This window comes from Typha angustifolia, chromosome 7, assembly GCF_048772165.1.
Source record: "Typha angustifolia cultivar Huaian chromosome 7, ASM4877216v1, whole genome shotgun sequence".
In the NCBI taxonomy this organism is placed as follows: domain Eukaryota; kingdom Viridiplantae; phylum Streptophyta; class Magnoliopsida; order Poales; family Typhaceae; genus Typha; species Typha angustifolia.
The window spans coordinates 9,568,746-9,587,433 of NC_133245.1; the positions used below are offsets into that span (position 1 = coordinate 9,568,746).

Genomic DNA, 18,688 nt, shown 5'->3' on the forward strand with positions numbered 1-18,688 from the left:
ATGTGCGTCACAGGCACCTGCCACCCCCACCCGCCCCCCCCCCCGTCCTCTCTTCTCCTTCTTCTTCCCTTTCCCTTGCCGTGCACGCTACCCTACTCCCACCTCCATTAAACACCATCTTCCCCTCCTCGATCGCACCATTTCTCCACCTCAAATACCTCTCTCCATCTCTTCTCGTGGGTTGCCGACGCCGGAGCCGCCGAGCTTGCTGACCAACCCCCTTTTTCGGTAAGCCCTCCTCCCCTTTCCCTTTTTTTTCCCCTGTTACTTCTCTCCTCGGCCTCGTGCTATGCCGCTGCCGTCCCCGTGCTATGCCGCCGGCACCATTGGCCTCGTGCCGCACCGCTAGCGTCGCAGCCCCTCGGGCTTTCTGCTCTCCCTTCGTCTCCTCCCTCAGAAGAGAAATACCGAGGGAGGGTGGGGGGTTGTTAAACCCCCCATACCGCCCCGTTAGTGGGCTGCAGTCATACCGCAGTCCACTGAGCCCCTTGGTGGGCTGCGGTCCAGACCGCAGCCCACTAGGCTTGAGTTGGGTGGACTGTAGATCGCAGCCCACCAACCAAGCCTTTGGTGGGCTGTGGTTGGACCCCAGCCCACTTCAGCCAAACTTGTGGGCTGCAGTCCAATTGCAGCCCACCTTGGCCCCCTTTGCCTATTGGGTTAGGTTTGAGCCTAACCCAATACCTCTAGCCTAGTCCATTTAGGACCATTTGGGCTATATAACCCTGTTTATCTTTTTCACCTGATTTAATTAGCCTGATCCCTCGTAATAACAATTTAGTATCATGTGAATTTTAGGATAACATAAGACTCGCCCTACGAGACCCTTGACTTATGTAATTGCCAACCATAAATGCGCTAATAAGATAATTAGTTCTATTAGTTCGCTAATCTTACGTATGGCTTACTTGCGTGAATTAATAGGATTGACACCGCGTGAAGAGGATTTTGGGATTCCGGAGGAGCCGGCTAGATGACGAGATTTACCCTACTGTGGAGATCCCCCCAAGGCGAGTAGAGTTATACAAACCTAGAATAATATAATTACAGTCATTATACCTGTCATGACACTGTAGGAAATGTCGGTATTAATGCATGTAGTTAGTACACCATGTTATATTTTGGCATATGCAGTTATTGATAACTTGCTCATCATAATATTATGAGAATGTCAATGTAGCATAAACATTAGTGTGATAATGCTTTACATGTATCTTGTATGGTATACCATTGCATAAAAGTATGATTGCCGCGAATATAGAATGTAACGATCATGATGACTATGACATGCTTTATACACTCATAGACACTACACCACTTTCACCTATCATTAGTAGTCGAATTCTGACTAGGCAGTACCCTTACTCACTCAGTCCAGGGTTAAGGGTAGAGTGTATCTTATATGTCTATACTATTAGCGGCCTACACCTAAGGTCGGGAAGCCTGTGTGACATTCAGGTAGTTATACTACACAGTCAGGACTAGATTATGATGATAGAAGAATATGATTGTGAGGCGGGGATATAACTCTAGCGGTACCCGACGACACAGGGTTAGGACGTCTATTGATGAGCCGAGGGCTCCCGATTCTCTCGCTGAGGGCGGTGATGATTTAGAGGGAGTGAGATATGGGCTTACGACCGGGGGTCCTTAGTCTAATGGCCACAGACAACCGGTCACATGTAGTGTCGCCATACACGTGTAGGTGGCATTACCGCTAGACGTGTATATATCCCCCTTCGATGTATGAGATGATGGATGATTATGTGATGGATGGTTGTTTCTTGAGAGTATTTACCCTATGTGGTGGATAGCTCGGTGAGCGATGATAAGTATGATTAATGCTTTGGTAGGCATAAGATGACTAAACTGCTATTTTATTCCTATGCATAACATGTGAAACCTATGATTGAGATGTGTACGAATAAGAGATTGTATCAAGCTTTATATCTTTATGAACTTATCATGATACGTTTAGGAACTAGCATGTTCCAAGATAGTGACTGGTAATCTTTATCAATTGCATTGATTTAGTAAATTATGATAAGTCATTTCAATAAGCATATCGTTATCGTTAGCAAATATAGGCATACATTGGATATACACATGTGATTTCATTATTTTAGATTGTATGGATCCTACTCGCTGGGCTGTAAACTCACCAACTCGTGGTGGTATTATTTCAGAGCTAGGGGACGCAGGTGCGGGTAGCGAGGAGTAGCTGCTTTTCCTTTTCAATATGTATGTTAGTTGTATTAAGCCCCTACGAGGGCGTGATGATAATGTATTTTGGACTTTAGCATTATATTTTGGATGTATATTTGGAAGGCTTGTTGTGGCCTGTGGAACTTGTATCCGGACTATTTTAGTTGAGTTTATTTATGGTGAAATTGTGTTGTTGTGTGCCTTGTGAAATCTTTGTACTGACAGGTCATGTGATGCACAGCGTGGGGGGATTTACCCACGCGGTTTACACGTGTATTTAGAGGTTTGGGTGTTTCAACTTGGTATCAGAGCCTAGGTTCACCATAAATCCGGCAAGTCTTCCTAGATATCATCCAAATACATAGGAAATGAATAATAATAATGAATAACTAGGAGTAATGAATAATAGAGTCACACATGACTTGTGATATACTTGTGAATTAAGAACTAAACTGCGTTGAACTTACCAGGAATGCCGCCTAGACGCGCTCGGTCTATTCGTGTGACTGGTCGTGGACGGGCTTCAGCCCCCGTTGACGAACCAACTGTCGGTACTTCAGTTAGCATTGAGGCTTTGGGACAGCTTGTCAGACAACAAGAGAGGTTCATCGAAGAGTTAGTTCGCGAGCGCGCGGTGGCCATGTCTGGGATGCACATACCGAGGGAACCGTCAGGGCATTTTACTCCAGCCGAGCAGACTGGAGGTGGGTCCGCTTGGTCGCTGAACCGGTTCATGCAGCTTAACCCCTCTTTGTTCAACGGCACGACGGACCTCATGGAGGCTAATAGGTGGATGGTGGATGTGCGGAAGATCCTGACCGCTTTTGAGTGCTCGGAGAGTTGTGAGGTGACAATTGCCACTTTCCTTCTCCATGGGGAGGCAAAAGAGTGGTGGAGAGCCACTGAGCGCATAATGCTGGATCGCCTGGCTAGGGAGTACATTACTTGGAGGGCTTTTTCGGACTCATTCGATCAGAAATATTTTCCGGCATCCCTGCGTTTCGAGCTGATGAGGGAGTTTACCCAGTTGAGGCAGGGGGATATGATAGTGGCATAGTACGAGGACAGATTCAATGCCTTGTCCCACTTCTGCCCTAGAGTTATACTTGACGATACTGCTAGGGCTGACCAGTTCAAGATGGGCCTCCGAATCGAGATCCGCAAGCAGGTGAACATGGTGAAGAACCTGACATATGCAGAGCTAGTAGAGAGTGCGGGGATAGAGGAGAGGGACTTACTTGAGGAGCGCTCACAGCATCAGGAGTGGGAAACGGACGTACCGGTCGAGTTTTTGCTATGACCCTACGGGATGCTGAAGCATCCAATAATCAGTCATATTAGATGATAATTAAATCATATGCATTTCTCAATTTCTCAATCATCAATGTCATCTCTAAATATTATCATCATACTAGACCATTATGCATAGTCAACACCCAGTATCCGATCTCAACATTCTGCTCGTAGGCTCAAAGCATATCCTGTCATATGCTAAGGGTATATCAAAATCTATCCAGATCGGGTACCCTACTAGTTAATAGAGATTACATGAGGGTAACTCGTCACACGCATGCCATTGCGAACAGTAGGTGTCCGACTGTCTGTGTGCATAAACTCAATTAACCTCGAACATGAACCTGTCGTATATCAGCGGTTATAATCATCACTTCAAATATCCTTAACCCTAGCGCTTACTTGAGTACTCTCATGTTTTTTCTATTAACTTCTTTATCAATGAGATTAATGCATTTTTTATCTATATGATAGATCATGTGCATATATTCAACACCATAACAAGTCATGCAAATCAAGAATTTAGGTAGTAAGAAAGTTAAAAGAAGTATATAATGCAATGAAATCATTAATAATACATGTATCACATGTGTACTCATGCTAGTCTATCACATATAACTCATGCTAGAGATCATCTCAATATATAGTCATATCTAATTATCTCTATATATCACCATCATACTCATATTCAAGATCAGCCTAATTACATGCATGATAAAATATACTCGACTGTAATCATTTCTAGAGAAAGTCATATAATCATGTGGGAGGACAAAACATACATGTACATAATATATAATATAACATAATTTAAGAAAGGTGTCTAAGGGATAAGACTACTCATGGTCTGTTCAAAAAACACAAACCACATATCCCTCACATCTATCAACCAAAGATTAACTCATCGCTAACTAGAACCACGAGATCTTACATAAGGGGTTCGGGATCTGAAAATATTTATGTAGCATAAAGTTAGTCATTTATCTAATTAGAACTAATTCATATGAAATATGATGATTTATTTGGTTTAAAATTCCTTTTTTTATATTTTATTAAATATCTAGATTTAATTATAGATATAATTTTGGTAATATAAATATACCATTACTATGAAATAGTTAAGAATAAAATGGTTGTTCTTTTCATATAAAATAGTTTAAGTATATAATTATAAAAATAATAATAATAAGAGGCTTATATATAATTATAAAAATATAAGTATAGAGAAAATCTAATTATAGTTAATTTTTTTTAAATTCTTACTCTTTACTTTATTAATCGCTAATTACATGTACAATAATCATTATCTTGTATTTTATTTTTATAAAAAAAGTATATAATAATAAGGTGCTAGAAATACATTATATATATATATAATGAATGGTACATTTATAAATCTCATGACTATAATCAATGAAGCTAACTATTAATCTATTATATGCAAGTAATATTATATGTAAGTAATATGTACAATTGGGTGTCTATAATATAATAAACTATTAATTCTACTAACTATAATTAGCTAATAAATATATTACTGAATATATATATATATATCAATATAATTAATTTTCTATTTAAACAAATTGTATTAACTACATAAAATACTTAGATAAAGGGAAAAAGAAACAAAGCTAAAATAAAACCCCCTAACATAGTGCTGGGCCGACCCCCTGACAAAGTGACACAGTGCTGGGTCAAGCCCAGCATTGTTGCAGCCAAGAGATAGCAACCGAGGTGGGAGGAGAAGAAGAAAGGAAGAAGAAGAAAGGAAAAAGAAGAAAGAAAGAAGAAGAAGAGAAGAATAAGAGAAGGGAGGGGAGGAGATGGGCCAACGGGGAGGGGCTCGGTCATTGCTGGCCAGCCACCGACCGACCTCTTGCTGGCGTCTCGGTTCCGGTGAACCCAAGAGAGAAAGAGAAAGAAAGGGAGAGAAAAAGAGAAAGGGGGGGAGAGAGAGAGGGAGAGAGAGAGGAGGAGGAGGAAAGAGGCTCACCGGCGTCAGTGGAGGTGGCGATGACGACGGCAGGCCAGTAGTAGTAGAGAGAGTACAAACACTTTTTCTCTCTCTCTCTCTATCTACTATTGCCGCCACTCCGCCGGCCTATCGCTGCCGTCGCCACCTCCACTAACGCCGGTGAGCCTCTTTCCTCTTCTCTCTCTCTCTCTCCCCTTTTCTCTCTCTCCTTTTCTCTCTATCTCTCTTGGGTTCGTCGGAGCAGAACTGTCGGCGAGAGGCCGATCGCTGGCTAGCCAGCAGTGGCCGAGCCCCTCCCCGCCTGCGCAGTCCCCTCCCTTGCTTTCTTTCTCTCCTCCTCTTCTTCTTCTTCCTTCTTTCTCCTTTCTCTTTCTTCTTTTCTTTCTTCCTTCTTTTGCCATTCTTCTTCTCTTTTAGCTCCTTCTTCTACTTCTACAATAGTGCTGGGCCGAGCCTAGTACTGGTGACATTATTCTATTATCTACTTTATTTTATGTTTGTTTATTTATTTAATTAGGTATTACTTCCTTATTTAATGCAGATAAATTATTTAGACATTAATTATGCTCATAATAATATATATATTCTTCAACATGATGATTATTAATTTTAATTAGTATAATTAATGATTAATGAGGTTATAACTATTACGCATAAATATAGGTAATACTTATATTTATTTATTTATATTAGATTTATGAATTTTAAGTAATTTTAACAATTTATTGTATACTATTGTGTGTAGAATAAAATACTTAGTCTTGTTAATTTATTTATTTATTTATTATTTGGCATAATTAAGTAAATACTATATATAATTTCTGATTAATCAAAATAGACTAAGAATTATAAATTTATTATAAAATAAATATTATATATACTTATATCTTATTTATTTAGCTTTTACTTTATAATTATATATTTAGAATATTATAAATAAAAAGAAACAAACCTTTCTCCTTATGTTATAATTAGCATTTTATGATAATAATATAATTATAGTATTTGAATCGTATCTATAATATAGATTTAGTTATGTAATAAAAAATAAAAGAGAAGTGATTCTAAACCTAATAAACAGTTAAATTTTACTTGAATTAATTCTAATTAGATAAACGACTAACTTCATGATACTTAAATATTTTCAAACCCCGAACCTCCTTATGTGAGACCCCATGGACCCTAACGATGAGTTAATGTTTGACTGATAGACGTGAGAGATGCGTGGTTTATATCTTCTTATCAGACTGTGAGTAGTCTTATCCCTTAGATGTCTTTCTCAAATTAGGTTATATTATATATTATGTATATGCATGTTTTAGCCTCCAACATGATTATGTGACTTTATCTAGAGATGATTATAGACGAGCTTATTTTTATCATGCATGTGATTAGGTTGATCTTAGATATGAGTATAATGATGATAAATAGAGATGATTATACTGTTATGATTTTATATCAAGATGATCTCTAATATGAGTGTGCATGTGATAGACTAGCAGGAGTATGCATATGTTAAATACATGGTTGGAGTCTGCGTTGCATCATTTCTCTCTTGATTCATATTCTACCTAAATTTTTGTTATGCATTGACTTATTATCATACTGGATATATGCATGTGATCTGTCATTTAGAAAGAAAGCATGAAATGTAACTGCTATGATAGTTGATAGAAAGCGTGAGGATACCAAAGTAGGCGTGAGGGTTAGGACGCGCTTAGTGGATGATTGATTGCTCGACATAGTTGCGATTCTATTGGCTTTACGTCCGAGGTCGTTAGTCTGTGTGCGCAGTAGACATTCGGACAAATGCCGTTCGCTAGGGCATATTTGGCGAGTTATCCTCACGAGATTTCTATTAGCTAGAAGGGTGATCGGTCTTGATGGATGTTGATACCCTAGCGGGTGGTGGGGTATGGTTATCTTTGAGATACTTTTTGCGGGTGACAGAGTATGCTCTGAGCCTTCAAACATGATGTTGAGACCGGGTACTAGGTGTTGACTATGCATAGTAGTTTCGTATGATGACATATAGAGATGACATTGATGACTGAGATGTTAAGAAATGCATATGATTTTATTATCATTTGATTACCTGATTATCGAGTGGTCAATATACATCATATATGGTTGCATTTGATATTATAACATGATCATGGTCGGCATGCATCATGTGTCATATTTGAGAGAGAGTTATGATGATAGTATGACATGGATATTTGTTTACTCATTGTCGAGGATTATATATATCAGTTATGATATGTTATCTACTTTTTATTTATATATTATTAAGGATACATTCATAAACTCATTCATGACATAATTCTCTTTTTGATTCATATTATCTAGTATATGATTTACTCTCTGTTTGGCATCACTAATTCTGGATAAGGTCTATTCACTAAGCATTTTGCTTATGACTCTCTTTATTTCTTTTCTAACTCTCTCAGATATGTGGTACGTGATATCGACTTGAGATATCACGAAAAGATATTTTAGATTGATGAGGTGAGCTATAGGTGCGATACGGTATAGATGATAGTTTGTATAGAAATTGAGTTGTATCGTTATTTATTATATTTGTACTTTATATATCAGACAATGATTTATATAGTATATGTGAGATTATAGTGCACTCGAGTATTAGTTGTTTAGTTATATCTTGATGGTTTGTTATGGTGATACGATTCGGACTTCACCGACGTCGTCTCGAGCATGGATTCACTTTAGGAGTGTTTTTGTTTCATGTTTTAGTGTTTAATTTCCATTAAAATAAGTTTTCTATAAGTCGCGTTCGAACGTGGGTGGAGTGAGTTCGAACGCGGTTTGTGAACGGGGTTGTGAACGTGGGTGAAGAGAGTACACTGTGCGTTCGAACACGGTGCGTTCGAACGCATTGTGAACGCCTACATCACGTTTGCAAATACCGAGAGGCGCGTTCGATCGTACGTTCGAACGCGGTGCGTTCGAACGCGGTCGGGCGAGTTTGAACGCGGTCGGCGAAAATTATGTTTTTAGGGTTAATTTGAGTTGTTGGTTAGCCTATAAAAGGATGTGGAAGGCAACCAAAGTCAGGATTGATTATTGAATATTGAGATTGAGTTTTGTCTTGCCTCCTTCATCTTCTTCATTCCCATTCTCTCAATCCCCGGCGATGCCGCTTCTAGTCTCCCTCGACCGGCCAATCACCCTAGTCCCTTAGAAGTGGCCTTCTCCTCCCCCTTCTTCCAATCTATCCAACACTTGCCCTAACCTTTCCATCACCCATAACCCTTCCACCACCATCTTTTTCACCGGTGCCACCCCATTAACGCCGGTCCTCCACCAATCACTATTACCTAGGATCTCGTGCCTCCATCCACGGATCCAAAATAGACCATCCTAACATTCGTCCACTAAACGAACGATATCTCGAGATCCCCAACTCCGATTTGCCTGAAACTTAATTTGTTGGAAAACTCTTTTACGAGGCTACAACATATCAAAGTTTCACATCGATCCGATGGTGGCATATTTTGGGATCTTATTTCAAAGTTCCGTGCCAGATCTAGTCCAAATTAGGAAATTGGAAGAGATCGAACCTTAGCCTAAGGGGAGATCGTATCAATTTGGTATCAGAGCTCCATAGCTCGAGGCGTGATCGTATCATGTGGCTTGTGTGGGTCCTGCCAGATTAGGTAGTGGTATAGTGTATATTATTGTGGACTTGAATATTTATATGTTAACAGATTTATTTGGTTGATAATATGATTTGTTTGGTGTTGTATTATGTGAGCATAAATATATTAACAGGTATTATTTGATGATGTTATGATTATATATGCACAGGAGTGTATGTGTGCGTGACGGGCCCCGCCCATCCTGTCGCATGAGCCGCTCGTGCAGTGTGGGCGCATGGGCGTACACATGCTTATGCCGAGTGGGGGTGTTATAGTAAACTTTGCCAAATCCAACCTCTTTTTTTGTTTATGATGGCTCTACTCCACCAAAATTTGTCTTTGGTTCCTGTTGATATTTCCTATTGTTTTGTTTTTTTCGGATGTTAATCCTAACTATGTATCTTTTTTTGGAGCCCTCTACCCCATTCTGTTACTTAAAAAAACATCATAGTTTTTTTTTTGGGTTTAACCTATAGTCAAGATTACCACTTGCACATATTCCGTTGCCTCTCTCCACGAAAAATGTGGAGGCAGCACTCACAGATCTAACTCCGAGATGAAAAGAGTTCTTTTAATTTAATTAATGGCGAACAATCTGCACTCATTCGTTAATGCCTCTCGCTTATTCATATTGTTTCCATCAATCAAGTGGTCGTCGTTTAATCCGCTAAATTATATGGTTATGGCCAAAAAAAAAAGGGCCTTCACAAGTTAACATAACCTTTTTTTTAACGAGTTTTGTTTTATGATCGTTCATGAGCTCGAAGGCTAGATATGAGCTAGATAAAGGGCCGAACCTCTCTAGATACATAGATATTTTAGGCCTCACCGAGTTTTTAACTATTTAGTTTAGGCTTTAAGTTATATGCGTCGCTATTCAAGCCACCAAACTATTAACCACGAAACAATTTTTCTACAATGTTGTTTGGAGTTGGAGTTAAATTCATGACTTTCCTGGTCATGAGTAAAATACATATCAACTCTTTGGCTCTAGTTCTCGCATCATAGCACTATTCCCTCAAAGGACAGGATTCTTTGAATTTCATAATGTAGGAATTTCTTGCATCGGGCTTTGGGCACGTCTAATTGGTACTCTATTCACACACTAAAATTTTAATTTATACGAGCCTCTTGAGACATGCCAATACATGGGCTGTAGGAAATTACTGCACTTATTCCTTAGAACATTTTCTTCTACTTCTAGTACACCGCGTATAATGCACCAGCTTCTTTCCCTTCTCTGGTTTGGCTCTTTCTTCGTCGGCGTATCCTGATAGAAAGCCCTAGATTCTCGGCGAACTCCGTCTCCGTTGCCTTTCGGTTCTCAAAGGAAGCAATACGCGCTGCGAAGTCAAGGCTCTTCATCCCTCACATTCTCTCTCTTCCTTGTATGGATCAATGGAAGCCCCCGGAGGGCTTCTTCCAGACCCATCAGTCCTCTGCTGATATCTCAAACCTGTCTCAGAGTTCGTGCCCTAATTCGAGGTTTGTGCAATATTAATCTCTGTTCTAATAAAATTTTCAACACGATGAACCGATTCAATGTGGTCTTTTTTGGCATAGTTTGAGTCATGGACTGAATCAAGTGGAATTTCGAAAGGAAATTTTTTGCTTCGACAATTCTTGAAATTTTTTCCTTTTCCTTTTGACCAAAGCCAAAACCTGGCTCAGTTTCACTAAGAAGCAGCCCAAAAATGTACAGCATATACAAACCCTATACACCCTCAACAAAGCAAGTATACAAAAGTGAGGAATTGTATTATCTCACAACAACTACGAAATGAACAAAACAACAGGAAAAAAAGCAAACAACATTTTTAAAAGGGTGAGATTCTATTAGAGCTCATCAATTTGAAGTCATCTCTTCTGGTCCTTCTGTAATATCCTTGGCAGATATTTTCTGCCCAGTTCTAGTTGATGGTGGCTAACAATTTCCACCACCACCTGGCTAAAGCCATATTCATCTCATTAAGATATTGTCTTCTTACATACCCTCTTCAATTGGCTAGATAATACCCATGAGTAGTCTCACCAGCACCTTTCTGCAGAATTTACTCAGCTAGTCTATCCTTTTGATCACCTACTTACTTATGGTAGAAAGGGACAAATACTATAATGGAATCGAGCAAAGGACAACATTAAGTGATGTTAATCTACCCCTAATGAAAGAAGTTTCCCTTTCTATCCAGAGGACTTCACTTTTTCAATCACTAGAAACCACTCCTACTTTCTCAGATTTTTGTTGTGCAGTGGTAACCCAAGATTAGGGGTGGCAAAACTTGACCCGACCCGATAACCCGACATGATAACTCGACTGTTAATCGGGTTTGGGTTTAGATTAATCGGGTTCGGGTCATAAACGGGTCAACCCGCCTAACCCGATTATTAATTGGGTCGTGTTCGGGTTTATGCCTCTGACCCGTTTGACCCGTTTAACCCGTTTAAGTAAACGGGTCGGGCGGGTCGGGTGGGTCGGGTGACCCGTTTAACCCGTTTAATTTTAATATTGTATGAATTATTAGGATTGTATTTGTGTAATACACAATTTATATATAATAAATCAGTAAATATTAAATTTTATATATAATTGTATTAAATGGGTTAGACGGGTCGTGTTAACGTGTCGAGTTAACACGACCTGTTTAAGTATACGGGTTAGACGGATCGTGTTAGCGTGTCGTGTTAACTTGACCCGTTTATTAAACGAGTTAGGCGGGTCGTGTCGTGTTACCCGTTTATCAATCGGGTCGTGTTCGTGTTTACTAAATGCAACCCGTTTATTAATCGGGTCGTGTTCGTGTCAAGGTAATGTTGACCCGACCCGAATCTGACCCGACCCGAACCCGCTTAACCCGACCCGATTGCCACCCCTACCCAAGATACTCCACCGGTAAATTCTTCAATTTATAATTAAGCATATATGCAAACCTCTTATCATTCCCTTCATCACTTCCAAGATAATCCAGAGAATTCTTACCGAAATTAATTTTCAACCCTGTAATGCTCTCAAAACAGTACAAAAGGAACTTCAAAATAGCCAGTCCTTATCATCTGCCTTGAGAAAATCCAAAGTTCATCAGCATATTGCAAGTTAATCACCTAACCGTTGATGATATCAGCACTTAAACCAAAATCAGACCTTGCACTTTTGCCTATTCCAACGGTCTATTCAGCCTATCTACAACAATTACTAAAAGGAAATGGACCATAGGATCTCCCTGCCACAATCCTATCTTACACTTGAAATAATTACCGAGAGATCCATTAAAATAAAAGAAATGGAACTAGAATTAACTGCCATCTTGACCCAACTGATCCCACTTCTTACCAAATCCTTTTTACCTCATTACATCTTCTAAATAGTCCCACAAATGTTATCATAAGCTTTTTCAACGTCAAACTTAAGCATCAACTAATTTTCTTTCTTTTTCTTGAGTTGAAACAACAATTCGTGTGCACTAGTCATTTTGGATAATCCAAAATGCATCAACTTTTGATGAAAGCAAGGTTCCCAGTATCGGGATCGGGATCGGTATCGGCCGTTCGTATCGGATCAGACTAATTTTTAATTATATAAAATTCTAAATATTATTTAAAAATATAGAAAAATGTAGAAAAATTTAGAAAAAATGATAAAAAATAAGAAAACAAAAATTACTCACATATGAAGTCTAAAAACTTAAAAAATGTATTAACTTACTTAAAATTTAAAACTTTGATGAATACCGAGCTGGTTTTCGTAAATTTCTATAGTTTTCATCATCATAATCATCATAAGTTTGTAAATATTGATGTCTGGGACCTGATGTTCCAAAAAGTGATTCCATTATACTAGTCATATTGTATGGATCTTATTGTGTAACTTGCGTTTGAGGAAGATAATAATTAGTATTTGGATCTTGTGCCTAAGAATACTGAAGATACTGACGATAATAACTAGCATATGGATCTTATGATGGCTCCAAACAATAAATACTCGATGTACCATAATCATAGCAACCAAAATGCATCTCATGACGTCGCTGATATGTATATATATTCTCAGTTTCTCTGTCTTCACTTTTTTATGCCTCCTTGACTTTTCTTAACAAATGTAGATGGAACGATCTCACCACTATATGTATCATCAAGATTATGACTGGTACTAGTAGGTATACTATCTCTCGCTGCTGAATGACTCATACCTCTGCCGTCGTCGTGGTCTCTCCCAATATTTCATCTAACCATGGGTTATCTCTGTCATTTAATAATCTGTCATCTATTTCTCTGATCCATGGAGTCAAGGGGTCTTCGTCAAAAACATGATTTAAATCAATCAGTTGTTTATTTTCTGTCTTTCTTCTTAAATTTCTCTCCCTCAATCTCATATTATAATGACAAAAAACTAACTTCTCCAATCTTTTCATTGTCAATCGGTTGCGTATTTTTATGTGAATTAAGGAGAAAGTAGTCCAATTTATTTCACACTGTGATGAAGACACAATTGACTTAAAATTTTCTTTGTTATTGGTGTCAAATTTGGTGCCTCCTCCCATCCATAAATAGACCACCATTCAGCTGAACTGTTATGAGATATAACTGCAACAATTTTAGTAGTATTGAATTGCTCAGCTCTCAATTTATATCTCTCCATCTGAAATCAGAAATATATTATTAGCTTATTGATTATATTAAAAGTTAAAACTTGAAACAAATAATAATAAAATTATTTAATTGAATCATAACTCACTTCTTTATTGCACAAGATTTGTTTATGAATATCGGGCTCAAGCTTGCTGATTATCTTTCTAACCCCCAACAAGATTTCACTATCATTATTAACATTTTTAGAGAATTAAAATCTTGGATTAAGAAAATACCTTGCAGAAATTTAAAATTTGTAAGCATTCAAATTTTTAAATATTCATAAATAAAAGTAAATTAAAATTTAAAACTTAAAAACATGCTTACTAGCAGCGTATACAAAAACGCCATGTCCCGATCTTTTTTTGCACTAATAGCACGGACGATGAGTATGAGCTATGACTTGGTTGAATGAGGCCTTGCTCCAACATCTCGACTACCATCTTGGAGATAACTTCCTTTTGCACATGTGGATACCGATATGGTCTCACATTCGCTGGTGCAGCCCTAGGCACGCAAATTTGTCTAATAAATTAGACAACTCGATGGTAGTATCTGGACTCATTTGAGGCTCGTCTCTTGTTGGTCCTAACTGTAGAAGATATGCCAAATCACTTGCACATAGCAGCCCCACCATCGGTTGCATCGCAGAAATCGGTGAAGATCTAACGCTATCAAGCCGCACATCTTTGTTTCCTTAAATTTCATCACATGCTCCGAAAATCAAAAGTGACAGGTTTCAAGCTTTGTAACCATCGAGTGCCAAGTAGAAAGTCCGCTCCTCGCAACGCTAACGGATACAAGTCCATAATGATGTCGTGTCCTTGCACCCGATTACCGACCCGGCGACACAAGCTCTCCGCCTTAAGTTTTGTGCCGTCTCTAATAGCAACATCAAATTTCGTGGTCGATTCAACATTCAAGCCCAATCTCCTCACTAACCTCTCATCTAGAAATTTGTGTACTCCTAGAATCATTGAGGATGTGCACATAATGTTTTCTAACGAGTCCGTCTATCCATAACGTTCTCGGCGCGGAAGTACCCGAATATGTATGCATCGATATTTTAGCTTGAATATCTTCTTCTGCGCCCTCCTCAACGGCCTCCTCATGGACCTCCTCTGAACACTCTCCAACATCATCAACCTCATCATCCTCCTTGAGACCGTCGATGAGCATCAGACTCCCGATCAGTTTGGAATACCGGTGACCGGGGGTGAAACGTTCATTGCATTAAAAGCAAAGGCCCTTCGCTCTTCGCTCCTCCACCTAGGCAGGTGTGAGAGTTCGAACGGGGGGTCTTGTGCCTCCTCTAACGTCGGAAGGTTTCAAAGGTGGTCGTGGTCTAGTACTCGTAGCCGCCGTCTTTGAATCCACAAAATTTTCAGCCGGCGTTCTAGGCGCAAACCGCCTATCTCGGTTGCCCTAACTTGTTTTTACTGCCATCTTGAGAGCCTTATATTTTTGCTCCATCCTTACGGCCTTTTTAATGACTTTTTCAAGAGTGGTAGGATAAAGAGCACGAACATCCGCCTATATCTTATCTCGTAACCTTGAAATGAATGTGTTCATCAATGTCGGTTTCAGCCAAGGTGACTCATAACGACTACTAATTTTTTCAAATTCAGCTTGGTACTCCAATACGGTCTTTTTTTGAACCATCTTGCTTAATGTGGCAGCAAAATCTTCATATGCCGCTGTCCCAAATCTGCGTGTAATCCTCCTACAAAAGTAAGCCCAATCGGTAAATTTTCTACCACGAATAACCGATCTATACTAATGTAATGCCGTTTCTTAGAGGTGAAAGTTTGCTATTTGGACCTTTGTGTTCTCCGCTGTCCCTTGACAATCAAAATATTGCTTAACTTAAAACATCCAATCCGTTGGATCACCGCGTTGGAATTTTAGAAAGTCGAAGCGTTTGGTTCTCCCCGAATAACATTGTCGGGTTCGCGAAAGATCGTTGGTTCAGGTCTGAACCTTTGTGCATGTTGATCTCCTTCTTTAAATCCTCGAGCACGTCCATCACCATCTTTGAAAGGATCAACCTCACCCTCAAAGTGCCAATCCTCCTCTTTGACGAAGCGCACTGGTGCCGCTTGCCTTTTGGGTTCCACCACCGCCAGTCTTGGGTTTTGTAATGGAGGTGGGGGAGATGTGTAGGCATAGGTAAAAGAGGATCATTGACACTTATATGTCGCACCTGGATTTGTGGAGGTGTCGGTTCGATGTGGTCCCACCGCTGGTTCTTCTTGAGGCACCGATCGTCATTGAGGAGATGACGAAGCCGATCGATTCATGACATATTCCTTTAAAGCATTATGATCGTTCTGCATTGCGTCAACTTTATGCAGCAATGTTTGGAACATGCCTCTAAGTTCATCCGCCAAGCTCATATTCACACCTATGGACATTGGTTGATTCGGTCCTGTCGTGGTCGCTCCAAAGGAATTGGCATCACGGTTAGGGCTATCATGGGTTGAGTCTTCCCTTATCGGTGTGCTCTCTATTGGTCTCCTTATCGACGTCATCTTTCTTGTTTCAACCATTAATGGAAGTCTGAGGTTCGCATAGCTGTGATACCAAATAATAAGGCTACAGAACGATTCCTTCAATATCTGAATTTATTGCAGGAACCAGTCTGTGTAACCGAGGAAAAATATTCACCAAATATTCTCCTATAGTTAGAAAATTACAAAACTAAGTGGAATCGATCCGTAACTCCATGATCTACGATTTTCCTTTCGCAGATTCGAACTGCAACTGGGATGAAAATACGATATAGTGTGGATGATGGTGGTGGTGACGGGTGGAGTGGATGTTAGGGTTGTGGATGATAATGAAGATGAGGGTGGATGGTTGATGTTGTTAAGGAATAAAGACGAAGGGGAAGAAGTGGTCGAGATCCCAAAGAAGAGGGAGGACACAACAGACGAGGGAGATTAGAAGTTAGGAGAGACTTTACCAAGAGTAGAGGTGGTAGGTTGGTGAAGAGGAAGGAGGGAGATTAGGGTAGAGAGAATAGAGAGAAGATAGGAGGCAAGAAATTAATAATCCAATAGCATAATGATTTTGGCTGTCATTCACATCTTTATAAAGTTTAGCTAACAAGCCAAAATATAACTATTAATCTTAATTCTAGAAGATTCTTGCCGATCGCGTTCGAACGCATAAATTTCTAGAAGATTCTCGTCGATTGCGTTTGAACGCACAAAAGACGTTCTCTGTATGTGTGAACACGATGCAGGCATTCGAATGCATCCGACCGCGTTTGAACGCATCTTTTGCGTTCTCTGTTTTTGCGAACTCGATACAGGCATTCGCAAGGGCGTTCGAACGCGACCTCTTCCGCGTTCGAACGCGACTTACATGAATTTTATTTTAATGAAAATAAACAACTAATGCAATAAGAAAAAATCCTAACTAAATATATCATTTTGCCACCTTGGATTATTAGAGTTAATAGGCACAAAAAACTCAAATGATGTTGACTCAGTCATAGATGTTGTTTGAGAGGAATTAGTAGCCATATTTGACTATTTGCGAATCGGCAAAAAAAGGTAAAACACAAACATAATTCATATTTCACATTTTTAATTCCTTTAATTAACTCGCATTTAAAAAACTAAAATTACTGTATAGAATCAGTTCCTCTAAAACTAAAAAGTAAAAAAAGTAAAACACTAAGACAATAATCAGTAACTAATTAGTAATTGGTAATTACTGTTCTACAATTTACACTTTTACTTCCTCCATTAGTAACTAATTAGTAATTACTCACATTTTAAAAACTAAGATTACTGACTTACTGCATTGAATAGGGAGAGAGTAATCGTTAGAAATAGTAATTGCTGATTAGTGATAACTCTAGTTTATTCACATGAATTAGAATCACATTTTAAAATCCTCTAATGAGAAATTATATACTTAATGAGCAGGAAATTAGTAATTCCCCAATTAATAATACAAGACTGATAAAAAATTTATAAAAATCAGTAATGTTAATTCAGTAGCAATTAACTCTAAATTTCTAATTAATTCCTATATCTGCATACTGTAGCAGATATAATTGAAAAATTAAGCTAGGGAAAATCGGGAACATTTAAGCTCGGGAAAGAGAGAGAGAGACAGTGGCGTCAGTTGTTTGCCGCTTCACTGTTGGAAAGACTGGTCGCCGCCTTCTCTGCTGCCGGCTGTGGAAGGAAAGTTCTAGGGTTTGCCGGTGTGTAGTGAGAGAGAAACGAGAGAGATCAGTGAGTGAGAGAGAAGACAGTTGGTTTTTTCCCTCCACCTTATTTCCAAGTATTTGTTGTTGTCTTGTGAAATATCATTCCTGCATTAGAAAGAAAGCTATTGGTGTCTGAGTTGAATAAGAAAGCAAGGTTAAAAGCTAAGACACTATCCATCACATCGGTAGGATCCAACATAACTTTCCCACTGTTTTCTATTAATTCTTTTCATATTCTTGAAATCTCTGCAACCAAAAGCATTTTTTCTCGAAGCTCGGGAATTTATTTGGCACATTTTTCATTGAAAGTCCAACAAGCTTAGCCTCATTTTACAACTGAAAAAGTACAGATTTACTGGTTAAACAAATTCAAAATAACTTTGGTTCTATCATGCTTACTGTTGAATAGAATACAATGTGATTGTTTAGTGCTTCAATTGATTGCATTGCTACACTGCCATTTAGTCTACCTGATCAATCATGTGTTCTCCAATATTGTTTTGCAACCTTTTATCAGGTTGAGCCAGTTCTACCTGGAGCTACATCTGACCAAGAACAACAAGGGTTCTAAAAAAACTCAGTCAAGTCATGATAGGAGCTTTCTCTAGCAAATTTAGCTTGAATTGATTGATTAATTTAATAATCGATCTAACCTCCTAGCAAATTGGTGTGAATACAAAATGGTGATGATAACCTCTGCAT

At 38.9% G+C, this 18,688-nt stretch overlaps 1 protein-coding gene across 2 annotated transcripts in view; it reads left to right on the top strand.

Annotated features, from left to right (window-relative positions):
- Window positions 1-10,317: 10,317 nt before the first annotated feature.
- The window catches only part of LOC140763100 (transcription factor bHLH121), a 33,518-nt gene continuing 25,147 nt past the window's right edge, over window positions 10,318-18,688 (top strand). The window contains exon 1 of one of the 2 annotated variants that reach the window (XM_073101153.1): window positions 10,318-10,620. In XM_073101153.1, the coding sequence (XP_072957254.1) occupies window positions 10,526-10,620 (95 nt within the window). In that variant the 5' untranslated portion in view covers window positions 10,318-10,525. The remainder of the gene's footprint in view (window positions 10,621-18,688) is intronic. The other variant, XM_073101152.1, reaches the window with a different exon arrangement.